Here is a 19828-nt window from a genome sequence, read left to right on the forward strand (position 1 = left end):
GGCTCGGATGGGTTCTTGGTGCTTTGCTTAGAAAGCAGGCATCTGTATAAAAGCATGGAAGGGGGCATAGGGATGTTCCCATGGGCATTTTCCCTAAGATCCCAGGAGGCCTTAATCTGGTTTATCTAAAATAACACAAAGCTGCCACAGCCAAATACCGCAGACTTAAACAGCACAAGGTTTTCAAAGTTCTAGAGGCTCGAGATCTAGATGGCAGCAGGACAGAGCTTTGGGAGGCTTGTCCTGTCTGTGTCCTTGTGTGTCCTGTGCGTGCTCAGTCTCTCTTTGAAGAGGGTACTATTTGGATTGATCCCTTACGTGATGTGACCACGTTTACCCTTCCTCCTTAGGACTCCGGCTCCAACTTCAGCCACTCTTGGGGTCCAAATTGTAGGACTGGGGCATGAACATTCTGTGTGGAATGCTGCATTTGCCCTGAAACTCAGCACGGCTTCATTTCAGCCACAGCACGGCACCTCTTTCCTCAGACACTGTTATTTGATGTCCATTCCAGAGGTGGTGAGGGTTCTCAGCAGTGACTGGTCTCATGGGCTCACTGAGTCCCTCAGGGAAGATACTGAGCAGGGGAGCTCGTGGCATGAGACAGGGACTCGTCCTGATTGCCCACTGCTGCTTTGGCCATGCTGCTGGGGTGGGCACAGAATTAGAAAAGGGGGTCACTTCCCATTCCCCACCAAGGAGAAAAGGGGAGGATGCTTGTGAGTGAGTGCGCGTGTGTGCAGAAGAAGGGTCTGCAATTGGGCCAAAGCTTATCACGTGTTCCTGCACCCTTTGCGATTCCATGTGATATTCTGGGGGTTTCTGGTGAAGGGACTCCGGAGCCTTGATACTCTTTACATTGTGAAAGGTTTGTGCTGCCTAGAGGGGGCCCACAGAGGGCTGAGGGGTTGTGCTAGATCGGGGAGGGGCAATGCCATTTCGGTCTTGATGCAGAGCCGTACCCATGAACCTTTGTTTCAGTAGAAGGGACCCTTGGAAAAGGGCTTTGCACCACCCTGGCTCTAGCACATGCCACCCTCAGGAGACCCAAGAGGGGCTGACTCTGCCTAGAGTTGCTCTCGGGTGGAAGGATCACACCTTTCAGTTCTGGGTTGTCCTCATACACCCATTCTGACTTCTTCCCTGATCCCCATCCCTGTAACTCCACTGGACTCATGGATAAAACGTGAGGGTAGGAGAGGGGGTGCAAGTGGCTGAGTGGAGGCAGATGTAGGACCAGCTGACAGCCAGTCCCTGCTCCATGGCAGGCATGGTGCACAGATAAGAACCGTCCTGTGTCAGAGCATGTCATCGTCTGCATGGACCCTACACCAGGATGCCTGTGTATGTGGGTTCTGGGCTTGCCATGTCTTCTGGTTTTACAGAGAAAGCCCAAATCCCTTTTGTGTGAAATGTTTATGAACATTGTTTGGCTAAATGAGAGATGATGGTCTGAAAAGTTGGCCACTGGTCTAAGATCTCTGGATCAGACATCCTAGAGTGAGTGGTGTCCACTGATGAACAAGGGAGGCCCCCAAGGAGGACTCAGTTTCTGCTTCCCTCCCTGAAAACCCTCCCCTTGTGTACCAGGCTGTAGGTCCACAAGCCTCCCTTGGTTCCCTGGGTCCCTCTAGTTCCCTTTCTTGACAGCCTGCTTCAGCTGATCTGCATAGATGTCACTCTCTCTGAGATGGTCAGCTCTCAGCAGCTCTGGGCAGGTGCTGTCTGACCACCGGCCATTCTCCCAGGGACTGTGATGTCCACATGGACCTGCTACCATTTGCCATTCTTTGTGTGCATGGGTGTTTCACGTGTGCATGTAATGCATTGCATGTGTGTGTGTGCATGTATGTGTGTGTGCCCTTCTCCGTGGAGTGCAGGTTTCCTGAGTGCAGCCATGTTCTGCTGTGACCCCAGCATTTGCACCCCCAGCTGACACATCTCCAGGTGCTCATGTGCCCCATGAATCACAGGTAGGGGAAGTAGAAATGCCTGGTGATGTATGCTGTGACTTTTTTCACTTAACATTAGAGTTAAAACATGCCTTTGTGTTGTTGACAGTGAAGAGGAAGAAAAGTTCCAAATCAGAGACCAAGGGAACTGTGTCTAAGGTCACTGGGAAAAAAATCACCAAGATCATCGGCTTGGGAAAGAAGAAGCCTTCTACAGATGAGCAGACTTCATCCGCCGAGGAGGACGTACCCACCTGTGGTAAGAGCCCTGCTACAGAAGCCGGCAGCAGGGACAGGTGTCCCTGGGTGCTCTGGGCTCTGTGGCTCTTCCGTCAACGTTAGGCCAGTATGCATCTGAATTGGAATTATTTTTACTTCTTAGTGATGGAAGAATTTGCAGGGGCTTGAGATGATCTCTAGGGTTCTTTCCAGGTAAAATCAATGTTCTCTCTGTTAAATGAAGTTTTCCCAAGTTCCTCTTCAGTCTGTCCAAACTAGGACACAGCCACGTGCCATTAGTGAACAGAAACAGGCTGGGCCACGGCAGGGGCAGGCAGAGCAGAAGCATGTGGACACGGACGGGCCTGAAGCACTGAGTTCTCTTTCATATTATACCTCTCAAGCTTAAGTTGCAAATCCAGTGGAAGTGGCTGTCCATCCCCCAGTCTGTTGTTTGTTCCTTGGGGTGTTATAACAGGGATTGGGTGAAGCATGTGGTGTCTGGTCATGACCAAAACAGCCCTGCCCTCCGCGATCCCTGGGCTAGGGGCCAAAGAGAGGAACCAGAAGGAACCAGAGAAATGAGCATGCGGCAGCGAGCACTGTGCTTCACCGGTGAGCCCTTGCTTTGCTGAGTGTTGGTCCTTGGACAGGACCCCTTCACTAAATGTCACCCACCCAAGGCTCAGGGACGATTGCAGAAGAGGGGGCGGAAAGATTGCAAGAGCCAGGGAGGAGATATGTGACCATATGGAAACAGAGTCCTACAAGCTCCTGGGAACCTGCTCATATGAGTCTACGGCAATGGTGTCAGCAGACACAAGTCCCATGCAAACTCAGGCAGACAGTAACCCAGCATAGGAAATGAACAGCAGGCCTCAGTCTTATCTGAAGGAGTATTGGCAACTGATTACTGCTGGGTGAAGAGCTGATCTTCCTAAAACAAGGGACTGTGGATAGGCTGACTAGACCTCAGCAGATGGGCTTGTACTGGAGAACGACTGGGGACACTGATGATACAGTGGGCCTTAACAGGGTGACAGAGTATATGGGCTCCAGGCTGTGGGAGGGTGCCAGTGGGGATGGGGGTGTAAAGATGATTAAGGTTTTTTGAGATGTTCTGTATGAAATACACAAAAATTCAATAAAAATAAATAAAAGATTCCCCCCCGCCAAAGAAATTAAAGATTAGAGCCAGGCATGGTGGGGCATGCTTGCAACCCTACTACTAGGAAGGCTGAAGCCAGAGAATTGCTGCCAATGGGGCCAGCCTGGGCTATGTAGTACTGTGCCAGCCTGGACTATGTGGCAAGACCCTTTCTCAAAACAAACAAAACATGCAGGAATGGACTGTGATGGTCTTGGTATAGCTCTGTTGTCCACTCAGTGGCCCATCAGAACACACAGCTTCATTCTCTTCCCCCTTTCTGCCCCAGTGAGCACTCATTACTGGTCTCATGATGTGATGTCATTTGGGTCCTGCTCAGTCTGGCCTAAGCTGGGCCATAAGCATCAAAGTGAATTTGTCAGTGGATTTCCTGCCCAGCTGCGTAAGCATCTGCTGGAAGACTCTTCCTGCCAGGGTTGCAGCCTGTGGTGGGAGGGGTGCTGGCCTGAGGAAGGGCTGGAGGGGTAGAGGTCACACTGGATCTGGAAGACAGCCTGGCGCACCTTCCCCTGCTGGCCTCACATCAGTGGCTCTACTGTATTGTGTGATGCCAGTTTTTCGTGGACACAGTGAAGTCATTTGGGCAGATCATAGCAAAGGCCTCTGGGATTGAAGGCGTTATTGAAGCCAGGTCCCTTTGATGATGCTGCCCGAGAGCCTGAGTCTGGACAGACTCATAGTCCTACAGGAACCAGGAGCTCAGTGCACCCTAGACTCCTGGACTATCCCTAGCCAAGTAGGTATTGGAGAACAGACACAGGGCAGTTATCATGGTGGTTTTCATACCACCTTCCCTTCCACGAAGAGAGAATGTGATTGCAGTTCAGAACGGAGAGGGTCTGGGGACACTACCACACTGCCTCTGCTGGCCTCCGTCCTTCTGAAGTACTTGGGGACACAGCACAGCCTTGTCTCCTGGCCATTTAACCTGACAGCAGTTTTTAAAGTGAGTTTTGCTTTTGTTGTTCAAAATACTCTCGGTCCATGGGGGAAACAAATTCATTCAGGAAAAACAGTTGCACACTAATGTGGAAGGCAGTTCAAGACTGCAGTCTAAGCTTCTGCTTATAAAGGAGACTGGTACACAGAGAGGGGCAGGCCTTGCTCTGAGTTGCATGGCTTGTTGAAGGCAGAGTCGGCCCCCGACCCAATTGGCCTATTCCCTACGCCCTTTTCCACACTTCCTTATGAAAAGTAGCACGCACCCAGCCTTCCCATAAGCTGCTCTGCTGGTGTCGTTGCCGACACATGGTGGTGCAGCTCTAAGCTGGCAAGCACAGACCTTGGGAGCAGAAGTGTTCCTGCGGCCTCAGCTGCACACACAGATTGCCATCGGTGTTCGGCACAGCTCTGGCCTCCGCCCAGAGGGCGTCCCCTGTCATCCAGCTCTTCACCAGACCGTGGGCAAGGGGCAGCGTCTCTGGGGGGACAGGGAACAATGACCGTTCTCAGTCCTTTGGTGCAGCTGCAGGGCTTCAGGCAGAGGAAGGGAGCTGGATCACACCCAAGGGACCAGCCTGCCCAGTGGAGCCTCTGCAGCTGCCGCTGTCTACTCCAGGGAGGACAGACAGTGCCGAGCTGATGGGCCGGAAGGGCAGAGCAGCTGAGTAGGCAGAAAAGACTCCCTGGAGCCATGGAGCTGAGCTCAGTGCCCGTCTGCAGTGTAGTGTGGTCATGATGAATGGGGTTCTGTGGCCTCGTGGGGGACTTTTTCATGTGTTGGGGAGCAAGGGTCCTGCAGTGAGGGTGCCACCTCTCACTCCTCCTGTGAGGCCCATTGAGTGGTGTGGTTAGCAGGGCCCCCTCTAGATAACGTGCCCAAGAGATGCACCAAGATTTCTAATGAAAAGGTGTCTGTCTTCTGCTCTTCTCTGTGCTTGTAAAGTCCTGGGATTACTTTGATGTGCTTCTATTGAGTGTGTCACTATCACTGTTGTCTGTTCAGTCACTTGACATACTTCAAAGTAAACACCACAGCACACCAGCCCTGCCAGGGAATGTGGGAAACAGACAAAGGAAAGGCTCAAGGTACGAGGAGGGGCTGGCTAGGGTCTGTAGCCCCAGATGAGTCTGAAGGGCCTGCGCTATACCTGCAGGGTCTTTGCCAGCACTAGTGTGCCGTGCTCTCGTGACTCTGCCAGCAGTGGGCTTTTAGTGGACAGTAGGGAAGTTAGACTTCACACCTCGCTCCATGGTCACCCACAGATAAACCAGATGGGAAGCCTGTGGGGGCATCTGCATTCACACTCAGGAACCAGGGGGGGTGTCTCTATTCACACTCAGGAACCAGTGGGGGTCTACCTTCAAGGCCCTCAGCTCTGGCCTGGTGGACATCACATTTTAAAGTTAGAGGGAAGGTAGTGCTGGCGGTGGCAACACTGGGCCTACTCTCATAGTCATTGGACATTCGGCACAGCCACGTGCTGCCCACGTGCTCTCAGTACCTGAGATAATCACCAATGCAAGGAGCAGAAGCATGTGGTAGAGTGGCTCTCTAGAGTCCCACAGCCCAGAGGGCTCAGACGGACCTGCTGCTTGCCCCTCCACACAGAGGAGAGACGAGGAAAGTGTGGCCCCACCTCTGAAAGCCCACACCATCTGCCCCTTGGCCGCCTGAACTCAAGAGCCACCTGGTCCTCACCGGACGCCCAGATGGCTGACTGCGGAAGGTTAGGCCTCATTCCCACACTCATTCCTGTGGATTAGTAGCATTAGGCCTGTAAAGTTAATTTTATAGTTCTCGTGAAACCACATTTATTCTTTCCATTCTTTCTTTGTAATTTTGAACAGAAAGAATATAAAAACATTGAACTGAAATCATCTGATTTTTAAGATGCATGGCATCATGCCATGATGTAAGTGGGATTTGTAAGGAGGCCCTCAGCCTCTGCCTCTAGCCCAGGGTCCTGGCCTTCTGGTCCTGGCTGCACTCTGGCAACCCCCTAGTGGCAGATCTCTGCTCTAGTTAGAGGATCTGACTGATTTCATCACTCAGGCAGGGGTGTTGGGTTGAGAGGACACTGAGAGTCCAGGGACCCACCATTTGACTCCGTATCCCTCCCTTGGGTGCCATTTCCCTGTCTGGCTTCTCCTGTTCCTACGTTCCCTTCCTAGAAACTGGGAGCTTGGGGTCCCCCGTTTTGAGAAAGTGGGATACCGAGGTCTGTGTTATTACATGGACATGGGGGTACATTACCTGAGAACTTGATGTTCATGGAAGCAGGCCTGTTAGGGTCTCTGTCTGTCTGTCTGTCTGTCTGTCTGTCTGTCTGTCTGTCTCTCTCTCTCTCTCTCTCTGAAACTTAAATCCCAAGAATGTGTTAAAATGCGGCACTCTCTGTGAGGTCATGTTCTAAATTAAGTGAGGCTCTGTCCCATGTAATCATTCTTCTGTGGCTGAAATGTCAGGAAATTCATAGCATCTGGTGACCATGGGCCAGATTCTGTCTGAGGAGAAAACAGTGCCAGATTCCATGATCTTCATTTGGCTGGTGGGCAGTCTCCAGTGCCTGTGTTGGCCCTGCCCTGCAGGACTGTCCACGTGGGGACGCAGTTCATGCAACAGGCCCTAAATTGGAGTCACGGAGAATTCAGGAGTCCTGTCGCTAAACTCTCAGGCAGACATTTAATTTCTTAGTGCCCTGACCTGATCAAAATTCCCTGATACCTTCTGCAAGAAGGCCAGGCCCATCCGGTCTGCTGTCCAGGGCTATCCATCTGGCCTGGTGTCTGGGGCTGGTATCCAGGGATATCCCTCTAGCCTAGTGTCCAAGGATATCCTTCTAACCTGCTGTCCAGGGCTATCCGTCTGGCCTGGTGACTGGGGCTACCTGCCATGTGGTCATTATACCACCCACTCCGTCGGCTGCCGGCCCTGTGGACCTGCAGAGGATGTGTCCTGTCTCTTCCAGCAGCTCCACGAAGCCTGTGAAGCCCTGGAGTTTAGTGTTGGGTTTGTTCTTTTACTTTTTTTAAAGTATGACCTTCTATTTTGTCCACTACCTGAGGCACATGCCACCACATTGGTTAGTGCTTTTGTTTTGTTTTATTGAGGTAGAGTCTTGCTATGTAGCCCAGGTTGGCCAGGAATTCATGATCCCTTCCTGCTCCCTGCTGCATGCTGGGGTCACAGGCATGTGCCACCGCTTCCAGCCTGGGTTGTGCTTTAACAGTGATTTTTGTATGTGAGCCTTGCACACACAGTATAGCAAGTTTCTTGGGGGGATTCCTGCCATCCTGTTTGTGGACTCATGCTCACTTAGGACCCATCGGCACAGGCAACATTCACTCGTGGAAGACCAGTGTTTGGCTTTCAGCACGACTGATTGCTGTGCATGTTGTCAAAGCACGGACAGCAAACAGTTCTAGTGACTGTAAGAAGTTTAGTTGGCTGCATTTTAAAGAAGGTTTTCTGTTTTCTTTTCAAATAATAATGTATCAGAACTGCATCATCTTTACATTAAATAAATATACATTAAGCTTTTTTTTTTTTTTTTTTTTTTTTTTTTTTTTTTTTTTTTAGTTCAAAGAACTAGCAGCTGGGCATGGTGGTGTATGCCTTTAATCCCAGTGCTCGGGAGGCAGAGGCAGGCAGAACTCTGTGAGTTCCAGGCCAGCTGGGGACACGGAGACCCTGACTCAAAAACCAAACTATCATTTACCAAGATTATTGACAGTATGAGAACGAGGTGGGGCCCACAGGTGTATTTGGAGTAATCGTCCTTATTTGCCCCTGTATTTCCATGTGGGCATCAGGACATCTGTGTCCATGGCCTCAGGGAGGGCTCCCCATGTCTGCAGGTGAGTCCTCGCGAAGACTAGCTCTCTGAGGCTCTTTCCCAGATCGCTGTCCCCTGCGTATACAGTGTGTGCTGAGAATAAGTTTAAGTTGCTGCCTGAACACAAGGAGGGGAGACCCCTGCACTGGAGCCAGAGGCTGTGTCTCTGTGACCCCCAATGGCAGTTTCTGTTAGCAGGAGGCACACTTTCCCCAGGGGGTGTGGCTACAGATGACCTTTAGCCAAGTGAGAACGTAAACTTTTCATTGGTGCCTTTTGTTGAGCAAATGTCCTGAAGATATTGATCAGTGAGATAGAAAGATTCATTCTGGGTATTCAGTGTGTGCGCATGTGTGTGTATGTGTGTATATATGTGTAGGTGTGTGTGTACGTGTGCATGTGTGTGTAATGTGTGTATGTGTATGTGTGCACGTATGTGTGTGTGCATGTGTGCATGCATGTGTGTATACATATGTGCATGTGTATAGATGTGTATGTGTGTATGTGCATGTGTATGCATATGTATGTGTGTATGCATGTGTGTGTATGTATGTGCATATGTATGTGTGTATGCATGTGTATTTGTGTATGCGTGTGTATGTGTATGCGTGTGTGCATGCATGTGTGTGCATGCATGTGTATATGTGCACACGTGTATGTGTGTATGTGTGTGCATGTGCGCATGTGTGTATGTTTGCATGCATGTGCATGCATGCGTGTGCGCGTGCATGTGCATGTGTGTATGTGTGCATGCATGTGTATGTATGCATGCGTGCATGCATGTGTATGTGTGTGTGCATGCGTTGTATGTGCATGTGTGCATGTGTGTGCATGTATGTGTGTGTGCATGTGTGTATGTGTGCATGAATATGTATGCGTGTATGTGTATATGTATGTGTGTATATGTGTGTGCATGCATGTGTGTAAGAGTATGTGTATGCTTGCATGTGTATGCATGCATATGCGTGTGTATATGCATATGTGTGTATGTGTGTATGTGTGCATGCTTGTGTGTATGTGTGTGCATACATGTGTATGCATGCATATGTGTGTGTATATGTATGTGTGTATGCATGCATGTGTATGTACGTGTATGTATGTGTGCATGCATGTGTATGTGTGTATATGTGTATGCATATGTGTGTATGTGTGCATGCATGTGTATGTACATGTATGCATATCTGTGTGTGCATGCATGTGCATGTGTGTGTATGTGTGTATGTGTGTATGTGTGTGTGTGTGTATGTCTAATCCCCATTCTGATCTCTGTGGGTCTGTGTCTGCAGCATGGAATGTCCAGAGGCCATAGCAGCTGTAACCACCACAGTTCCCCCAGCTGCCATGGAACCTTCATCTTCTGCCTTAGAATTTCTAGAAAGATGTGCTTGTGTTTGTGATGGCTCAACACTGTCGTTTTCCTTGAGGATTTTTCCCGTTCAATCAAACAGGAACAATTCCCCCTGTAATTCCATCCCATTTGGCAATCCACCTCTGTGACAGGCGAAAGATACTGTGTGGTGCCAGAGGGCCCAGCACCACCACACAGACCAGACGTTTAGGTTTCATCCGGGGAGCCTCCCAAGTCAGAACCCTCGCGTCAGCATGCTGGGATGGAATGTAGAGACCACAGGACGCCTCCGGCCTGAGGGTGGGGTGCTCATACCAGTGGCCTTCCCTCACTTGCTGGAACACTTCCAGCCCTGGGGAACTCATGGCTCCCCAGGCCTCCCTCCTGCTGGAGGGTTTTCATTTTCAGATTCTTTTACTTCTCTGTCTTTCTGTGGCTCTCGCTCTACTCACAACATTTGCAACTAAATCCTTTTGCATGCAATTTTCCTTCCATTTCGTGAAGACAGCTGTCAGTCCCTGTTTTCCTCTAGCCGTCCCACACCACTGTCATAGTATCAAAGCAGTTTCCAGTTTCCCAAGTAAACACCATGCATCTGGTTCATTTTATCTTATGTTAGTGTTTTGCCTGCATGTATGTAAGTGCACCATGTGGAGGCCGGAGAGAGTGTTGAATTTCCAGGAACTGGAATTATAGACAATTATGAGCTGCCATGTGGGTGCTGGGAACTGAACCCAGGTTCTCTGCAAGCAGCAAGTGCTCTTAACAACTGAGCCATCTCTCCAGCCATGGAACTGGTTCTTACACAGTGAAACAGGGCCTTTGGCCCTGTGAAAAGCCTCCAAGTCTTGTTGAAATCAAGTTACATTGTCCACATGGCTCTTCTCCTTTCTGTGAATTTGTAGTTTAAGCCTGGGGTGTGCGCGTGCGTTTCATGCCTGGCTCTTCCCTGTCTGTAATGAGACCACAGACCAGGGTCTGGACTCCTTTAGCTTCCTCAGAGGCTGAGCGATGGCATCATCTCCTCACAGGCTACCTGAACGTGCTCTCCAACAGCCGCTGGCGGGAACGCTGGTGCAGAGTGAAGGACAGCAAGCTTATCCTCCACAAGGACAGGGCTGACCTGAAGACCCACATCGTCTCCATCCCTCTCCGTGGCTGCGAGGTGATTCCAGGATTGGATTCTAAGCACCCATTGACTTTCCGGCTGCTTCGCAATGGACAGGAAGTGGCTGTGCTAGAGGTATGGGATTCCCTGGTTCCGCTGTCCACAGAGGTATGCCCGAGGTTTGGCCATATTCTGAGTCCTCCACAGAATTCCTCAGACTCACTGCACGGCCTGGTTTAGATCCTGCCCCTTTTCCTCACTTGGCTTTGCCTTCTCAGTTTCTCTTTCTGAGAGTCCGGGATAACACGAAGAGCCCAGTGCCAGTTTTTGCCAAGTCCTGAACATCAAGTTTATTTGCCAGACTTAAGCACCCAGCTCCAAATAGTGAAATGCTTTTGCAAAGTGCTCAGGAAATAGCTTATTAAATAACTTCCACTACAACTTCTCTTCTGACCACCTATGGATGGTGGGGGCTGTTTCCTTCAGACTGTCCTTTGGAAAGCCCTTTCCACCTACTTTCTGAAGGAACAGACCCTTTTGGGGCCCCTGACACCCCACAGCAGGGTCAATGAGCCATGTTACCAGGAGCCTATTAATTCAGACTTTTTGTTGTTGTTATTGTTTTCTTTTTAAGACCATCTCCCTGTAGCCCCAGTTGGCCCAGAACTCTCTATGTAGACCAGACTAGCCTTACTCACAGGGATCCATCTGCGTCTGCCTCCTGAGTGCTGGGATTAAAGATGTGTGCTACCACACTCGGTCTAATTCAGACTTCTTTTCCCTGGTTTCCTTTCCTCTTTTATTATTATTATGATTAGGATACAGACAAAGACACACACACTATATTCATAGATGCTTAATTTTCAGGGTACACATCCTGCCTTGTAGTTAACAGAAGTGAGGCTGTGATCGACCCAGAGCAGTGGTCTGATGTACAGGTTCAGTCAGTCAGATGCAGAGCTAGATCCTAAACGGCTGAGGTACAGGGCCGTGACTGGGGTCAAGGTGTCCACTCAAGCAGTCGACAAGACCTTGAACTTACCAAGTGGGTATTTATTTCAGGAATCGTTTCCATAGTAGCTTTTTGTTCTGTTGGGAACTCTATGTTCTTCCTAGAGGGCTCACTGGCCCCCTAGTCTCTGGGCCCAGGAGGACAACTGTGCCCCCTGGTGGCTGCACTCTGCCTCAGGAAGCCTAGCTTAGTCCTGAGCAGGGTAGCTGTGTCTAGCCTTGGTTCTCAGCAGACCCTGACAGCAGTCAGGTCTGTTTTCATCTCCTAACTTCTTAACCGCCTATAAAAATCAGCACAAGGTTACAATATGTGACCTTTGTAAACCTTAGTGTGGTCTGAGCACTGTTGCGTGGATACCACATGTGGAATCTTAGCGGGTCCTGCCCCTGTGGTGTCAGTTGCAGGTCTCCACAGCAGTTGACAACTGGTTGTTGAGGAGGATGAAAAGTTGGGCTGTGTGTCCACACAGAGAGGAGCCCAGGGTGGGGTGGGTAGAAGTCACCTGTGTAGGAGTGCTTAGTGCCGATTAAGTCCTTGTAGAGTAGCAAGTGCCCCAACCTTCTAGAATATTCTCAGCCCTAGCAGGGTCTCATTCCTTTGGTGTGGTGAGAAATGGGCTCGTGCTCCTGAATGCAGTAAGAGTTTACAGTTTAACTTCATCCCACATTATCAACTGTTTCACTCATACACACACAGGACTGGGGATATAGCTCACTTTCCTAGCAAGGCCCTGGGTTCAATCCCTAGTACCACCAAGAAAAAAAAACAGGCACACCCACAGAGAGACCCACAACCTCCCCGGATAAGAACAAAGCCCTGCCTTAGCTGGTAACATGCTTCAGTGAGCCAGTGTGAAGGCTGTCCTCTGTGCTCCCTCCCAGCTATTTTTAACTTTTATCTAGAGATCATTTTGGAATTGTAGAAAAATTGCAGGACCAGTACAAGTAAAGCCCATATGTCCTTCGCCTTTGGTGTTTCCTGACCCCCAGCTCCCCCAGCTTTCCACATGCTTTTGCACATATTTTTGCTTTATCCCTAAATAATTCAGCTGTTTGAAAAAAAAAAAAAAAACCCAAACCAAGGATGTTGCCTTGCTAGAACTTCCGTATAATGACCATAGGTGGAAGTTAGCCTTGACATCATTCTTATGCTGTGCTTTGGGTCTTAGGCCAACATCCCCAGTTATCCCAGCAGGGCCCTTGCACCAGACACACAAGGCCCTCGAGCCGGATGCACAGTGCCTGTATTGCACTCAGCCGTTAAGCCTCCCTGCCTCTCTATCCAGTTTGTGCTGCTGACACTTCCTGAGGGCACAGACTGGTGTGTGATATAGAAGGCTCTTCCTCTGGGCCCTGCCTGCTCTTTCTTAACCCAATTCTTGTGGGCACCCTAAGCAGGAGCCCGGTGAAATGGTATCACTCTCTGGCCTGTCAGGCTTGGGTCTGAGAGAGGGGCCTGGCCTTGAGTTCACACTGGGCCTCAGGGCCAGAAGTCCCGTTTTCCTTGGTGTCATCTGTGTCTTTATTTGAATGAATTACACCTTCTTCTCTATGGCAGGCGGCATCTTCTGAAGACATGGGCAGGTGGATTGGCATCTTACTGGCTGAGACGGGGTCATCGACAGACCCAGGAGCCTTGCACTATGACTACATAGATGTGGAAATGTCAGCAAATGTCATCCAGACGGCCAAGCAGACCTTCTGGTAAGACTCGTGGCCCTGTGGAAGGCCCTGCACCTGAGTGGCGCCTTGCCTCCGTGGTTTGTCCACAGGTGTCAGTGAGCACACAGACCTGCGGCACGCAGACCTGCGGCACACAGACCTGCAGACTTTCCCTTTGACAGGGTGTTAGACCTAAGTTTTCTGAGCGGTGTTTGCCATTTCAGCCCTCTGGGGTTTCTGTTAGAGTAGGCCTGGCACCAGTCTGTTCCTGGTATAACCGCTCAGCTCTGCCAAGGCAGCCAGAAGCAGTACAGAAGTGAGCATGGCTATGTTCCAATAAAACTGCTTACACCCACAGGCAGTGGTCCTCTGGGCTGCAGCTTACCAGCCCCTGTAAGACAAGAACAGTTCTAGGCAGCAGAGATACTGCTGTAATGAGGACAAAAATTTTATAGCGGTCATTGCGGTATTTAAAGTTAAATTATGATAAGTAATGCTAGTCTGTACAAAACCATTCTTTTGAACAAAGAATGCTTCCTTAACACGATGGTAACAAGGGGTTGGCAGAGCAGGTCGTTTGTACTCCACAGACCTTGCGGACATCCAGCGCCCTGTCAGGCATCTGCAAGGCCAAAGCTCTTTTCAGATGCCTGAGATGTGTTTTCCTGTCGTCATTTTTACACCTGAACCGTGTCACACAGGCGGTGGTGGGTGGACAGGCCACTCTGTGCTCCTTGTGTGCGATCCCCACCCCCACTCACATACACAGCGGTAGTAAGGGAATGCAGGCTTCTTTTGGGATGGCCTTGAGCGAACAGAACCCCAGTCTCTCTACTGTACTGAGTGCCATGGTGGGAGCCCCATGAGGCCCATCAGTGTAAAGCCACATGGTGGGTACATTGAAGACCCCCCCGCCCTTCCCCAGTCAGTAGATTGCCAGTGGACTAGGTGCCTTTACAAACTTTCTTATTTTTACCTCAAAAATATAATCAATAGGCTAGGGCTGTAGCTAAGTTGATGGACTGCCTGGCATGTCCAAAGCCCTGACTTTCAATCCTTAGCACCACATCAACTGAATGTGATGAACACACTTGCAATCTAAACATTTAGGAGGTGGTGGCAGGAAGATTAGAAGTTCAAGGTCGTCCTTGGGTTCATAGAGAGTTCAAGGCCAGCCTGAAATACATGGGACCCAGTCAGAAAGGAAGGAAGGGACAGAGAGAGGGAAGGGAGGGAGGGAAGGAGGGAAGGAGGGAAAGGATTGAGAGAGAGAGAGAGAGAGAGAGAGAGAGAGAGAGACTGAGAGAGACTGAGAGACTATCATGTGTAGATTTCCAGCCCTGCAGACATGTTCTTAGAAAGGAACCTATTGCCCCTGTCACCATAGGAAAGTAGTTAGTAAGGTCTGGACCAGCACAGGGTGCCTCACTCAGCATGTGGCTTTGATGTCTGTTCCTGTACTGTGAGTGCAATGGCTCCGCAGTACACAGGGCCCCTTCTGATGGGGAATTTGCAGAATCAAGGAGTGGGGCTGTTCTGATGTGCACAGTGGCATTGTGGGCAGGCTGAGGCCCATCTCCAGGGCAGCGTCTGTCTGTGGCCTCCGTGTTGGCACAGAGAGCCCTACAGCCTGTTGCACGGTGGCTGGCTTTGCACGTGCACCCCTGCAGACCGTGAGAAATCAGTGCTCTGTGGTGCTGCAGGTTTTCTCTGCCACAAGAACACTTTGTTGCTAGTTCATGTACCATCATGCACATGGTTTGTCATTGACTAAAATGTCCCTTGGCCCATGACTGTGTTTGCCAATCAGAAGAACCTAGATGAGCCATTCACAGTGGCAGCACCTCTCTTTTCTCAGAAGGAAATAGATTAGGCAGTGACTGGGGTCCCTTCTGGCTGCAAACCCATTTCTCCCTTGGCTCCTGCATGTGTCTCCCCCATCCTCAGACAGTGTGGATTTGGGGCTGAGGGTGGAGGATCAAAAGGAAACCAGTGATGTAATTAGATCATTGGTAAGTGATGGTGATGACCGTCGCCTGTCATAGACGGGGTGCTCCTAGGACACAGAGGCTTTTGAGCATAAAGGTAAGCTTCACATCCTGGCTGTTAACTGCCTGTTACTATCAGCCCTCTGGAAATAGGGTATGGCGGCATGCTGTGATCCCAGCTGTAAACCCGGCACTCAGGAGGCAGAGGCCGGAGGCTGCGAGTTCAAAGCTAGCTTGCTATGTAGCAAGACTCTGCCCACCAAAACCAAACAAACAGAGCACCCCAGTCTCAGTACCCCCACCGGTGGTGTTTATGTGAGGACTGAGTACTGTTCCCTGGGGCGGTATTGAAGAGGTACCACTTGTTCAGTGCTGGTCCAGCACATTTTGGAGTAAACGAAGTTTTCTCAAAGTGAAGGCAACTTTGGCAAGTGTCAGGAATGCAGCACCAGGCCTGATCTGACTGGAGGGGTGAATTGCTACGACATCCCCAGCCATACAGAAGCTGTCCAGGGTACCAGCCATCCCCACCACCACTCTTATTTGTGAAAATTAAGGGGGATGGAATACTTAGCTGGGCTTTATGGCCATTGATTAATGACACTATAGTCAGCAACATGTAGGTAAATTGCAGTGGATCCCTTAAACACGAGGTACTGCCCAGTATCAGGGAATCTCGTTCTGTGATGCTTAACAGCTAGCTGTGCTTTTGTGGAAGTTACTAAAACTTGAGCAAATCCCTCCTAAGGGCATAGGAACTTTGGCTGTAGCCAGCAATTGGATCACCACATTCGGGAGAGATCCAAATAAAAATGTTCTCCTCAGAGCACAGCTTAGCTTTGACCTTATGAATGAGAAGTCTCATCTAAACCAAACAGTGGGGTGGCCACATCTTGGAGAAAGGAATGCAGATTGCCATATCAAAAACTCCATTAAAAAGATGCGTATCATAAACTAACGGCCGTAATACTCTTTTCTACCTCATTAAAATCTTTTTAGAGAATGTCAGTTAACAATAACGTTAATTTTCATTTTTTATTTGTCTAGCCAAGCATTCCCATAAAAAACAGAGATGAGATTTAACAGAGGAACAGCCTTGACAACATGGTAGCTTGCCAGTTCGATAAATATTCTAGGATTAAGTTAATTATTTTCTGCTTTTTTATAACTTGGCAGCCATCTGATGAATCTTTTCCAAGTTATTATGAGAATCATCAGTGGTGTGTCTACCCAAAGGGTTAGTATTCTAATGTGTTCTGAAGACAGGACAGTAGATGAAGAAAACACTAGTGGGATTCTCACCGTGAATGTGGTGTGTGTAGGGTGGTGGCAGGCACTGACACACGGCCTAAGACACAGAATGCAGACCAGGATGGTGCCCTAGAGTTTTCTCCTGGGCCTTTATCCTAGTGTCTCCCGCTGCAGACCCACTAGAATGTGGTGGCGATGACTCTTCTGTCTGACAGAGGGACAGCAGGAGGAAGCCACCCCAGTCGCCCTTGCTGTGCCCCTGCAGTTTCTTGCAGCATTATTTTTTTTCCCTTCTGTGATGTTCTTATGCTGTAGTTAACCTCGTTTCCATTTCCACGCTCAGCCGACACCACCGTGGAAAGAACAGTGGAGGGAGACGGAGACCCCGCACTTGTCCCCACACGCTCCTCTGGGCCCCAGGAATTCTCACTGGCTTGTGCTGCTCTCTCTAAATTTGGGGGTGCACTGGCCAGTGGAAAAGGCCTCTGTCGATGAGGACGGGCTGTGTCTTTGACCTCTAAGTGCCGCACTGAATTCTGCCAGTCTCCATTAGAGGAAGCAGAAGCATGCCCAGCAGGAGCCTGTGCTCTGTCTCTGCCTCCTTCCTGACATCTGTGCTCAGTGTGAGCACTGGGTACACTGCCAGACGCTGACGCAGCAAACTGAGTATGAGGTCCCTGCTGCACAGAGGGGAGAGACCTGTGCACACACGTGTGCAGAGCCTGGTGTGCAGCATCTCCCTCACAAAACATGCAGCCCTCAACCACTGCCTTTAGTCAAAGCCTTCAGTGGGCTGTAGCATACAAGCATTTTATCATTGCAGAACGCCTAAATGGCTAGTGTGTCTTTCCTTTTTATAGTTCCTCTTCTTATGAACTTAATTTTACTGCACTTTGATGTAGTTTAAGCAGAGAACAACAGTTAAATTATGAGGAAAGATATATGGCCCTGCTTGCTATCTTCTCCCAGCAGGGGGCAGCAGTGCACTTGAGTTTTCAGGCCAGTGAGCAAAGCCTTGGGGAGCTGCCATAGAGCTACTTCCGTCTGCAGCTCCTCAGGGCTCACCCTCCCTGTGTGCACACCTCCCCTGTGTGCACACCTCCCCTGTGTGCTCACCTCCCTGTGTGCTCACCCTCCCCTGTGTGCTCACCTCCCTGTGTGCTCACCCTCCCTGTGTGCACACCTCCCCCGTGTGCTCACCCCCCCTGTGTGCTCACCCTCCCTGTGTGCACACCTCCCCTGTGTGCTCACCTCCCCTGTGTGCTCACCCTCCCCGTGTGCTCACCCTCCCCGTGTGCTCACCCTCCCCGTGTGCTCACCCTCCCTGTGTGCTCACCTCCCCTGTGTGCTCACCTCCCTGTGTGCACACCTCCCCTGTGTGCTCACCCTCCCTGTGTGCTCACCCTCCCCTGTGTGCTCACCTCCCTGTGTGCTCACCCCCCCTGTGTGCACACCTCCCCTGTGTGCTCACCCTCCCTGTGTGCTCACCTCCCCTGTGTGCTCACCCTCCCTGTGTGCACACCTCCCCTGTGTGCTCACCTCCCCTGTGTGCTCACCTCCCCTGGATACACACTTTGCCTGGCTGCACACCCTCCCTGGGTTCACATCCTCCCTGAGTGCACAGTCTTCCTGGATGTACACCTTCCCTGTGTGCATACCCTCCCTGTGTGCACACCTTGCCTGGCTGCACACCCTCCCTGGGTAAACAACCTCCCTAGGTGCACACTTTCCTTGAATGCACACCTTCCCTGGGTGAACTGCCTTCCTGGGTGCACACCCTCCCTAGGTGCACACTTTCCTTGGATGTACACCCTTTCTGGGTGCACACCTTGCCTGGATGCACACCCTCCCTGGGTGCACACCTTCCCTGGGCAAACTGCCTTCCTGGCCTCTCCAATCCAGAAGCTCTTCCATGGTGTCCTCTTGGGGCTGAAACTTCCAGCCTCTGATGAGCTTCCCTGAGCATCGCCTCCATCCTTCACACTTTCTAGAAGCATCTTGTTAAGCATCTCAGGGGGAAGCGGCTCAGTATGATGGGCAGAGGTGGGCTTGATGCCCTCTGTTATCATTAGGGGCTCTGGCTAGGAAGAAGAACAAGTACATACAAATATGTGTCTCTTATATCAGTGTTCTGGGTTTCTGAAGGGTCCCCCCAGCTACCAACAGGGCCCTCAGGTCAAGGAGCAGTTGAAGATGCATTGTGCTTAGGTGCTAACTCTGTGGGACTCCCAGAACTCAGAAAGTGCTTGTTGAGCAAGTGTTTGCAAGCTTAGGAACGGGCTCCATGTAGGCCATGCATCCCCTGCCTTTGGCGGTGACCAGAATCTCCACACACAATGCAACTGGCTCACAGCCTGTTAGACACCAGCCGTGGCAGAAGTGGTTAGTGACTGCCCAGCCCCCTCCACCTGCAGGGGCTACAGTGTGTTCCCGCCCATGCATCCCTTGTCTGTGTTGGGGTCTGTTTGCTCTGAGTGAGGAGCTGGCCCCCATGCCTGCACGTGGCATTCCTGTCTGAGTGGGGTCCTAAGGCTTCTGTCTCTGAGCCTGACAGCTTTGAGCGATCATAAGAGTTCACGGGGGTCCTACTGATTAATGGAGGTGTTAACTGTGTCCTCTCTCAGCTTCATGAACAGGCGTGCAGTGTCCACCAGCCCATACCTGGGGAGCACTTCCAATGGCTATGCCCACCCCAGCGGGACTGCACTACATTACGATGATGTCCCCTGCATCAACGGCTCGGTGAGTGTCCTTCGAGAGCCAATGGCTGGTTTTCCTAGAAGACACATTGCCTACATAATTCTGCCCCAGAGCACCCAGATTTCCATTCTCAATGAGGCAAGACTGATAATCATGCCATGTCTCCTTCAAACTCTTGCCTCTGATGTAAAGATTCCAGTAGATGGCTTGTCTGCTCTGGTCTGTATTGTTACTGACATCTCGACACTCCAAGATGCTGACTAGAAGACAGTGAGATTAAATTAGGATGAATAAAATAAATAGAACTGAAAGAGTGTTAGATCCTCGGGCCAAACAATACAGTGTAAGGATAGTCATGGCAGATATGATAAAATTGTGACAGCCACCATCAGACAGAATCAGTGCCGTGAAATGACTGTCTTGTACACTCAGGGTGGCTCCTGCTATGACTGGCATGGCATACCCCACCCCCCAGCCCGGTGCTGCATAGACACAGCCACGTGTGAATCTGGAGATACTTCATGGCTGCATTGGTGTCAAACTAACGTCTGTAGTGTCTGTCTGGCCTTAGTTTTTATGTTCTAACTTATTTAGTGTTCCTGTATCATTAACAGAACGTCTGCATGGCCACCAGTCCTGTCCC

General features: G+C 50.5%; 1 protein-coding gene across 3 annotated transcripts in view; it reads left to right on the forward strand.

The window, feature by feature from the left end:
- Afap1 (actin filament associated protein 1) overlaps nt 1-19828 on the forward strand; it is a 135132-nt gene that overhangs the window by 95928 nt on the left and 19376 nt on the right. For all 3 annotated transcript variants that reach the window (XM_029563425.1, XM_008832854.2, XM_029563426.1), the window contains 4 exons: nt 2062-2211; nt 10497-10708; nt 13143-13288; nt 19110-19227. In XM_029563425.1, coding sequence (XP_029419285.1) covers nt 2062-2211; nt 10497-10708; nt 13143-13288; nt 19110-19227 — 626 coding nt within the window. The remainder of the gene's footprint in view (nt 1-2061; nt 2212-10496; nt 10709-13142; nt 13289-19109; nt 19228-19828) is intronic.

The sequence above is a fragment of the Nannospalax galili genome, unplaced genomic scaffold, assembly GCF_000622305.1.
Source record: "Nannospalax galili isolate Female #2095 unplaced genomic scaffold, S.galili_v1.0 scaffold436, whole genome shotgun sequence".
Lineage (NCBI taxonomy): Eukaryota > Metazoa > Chordata > Mammalia > Rodentia > Spalacidae > Nannospalax > Nannospalax galili.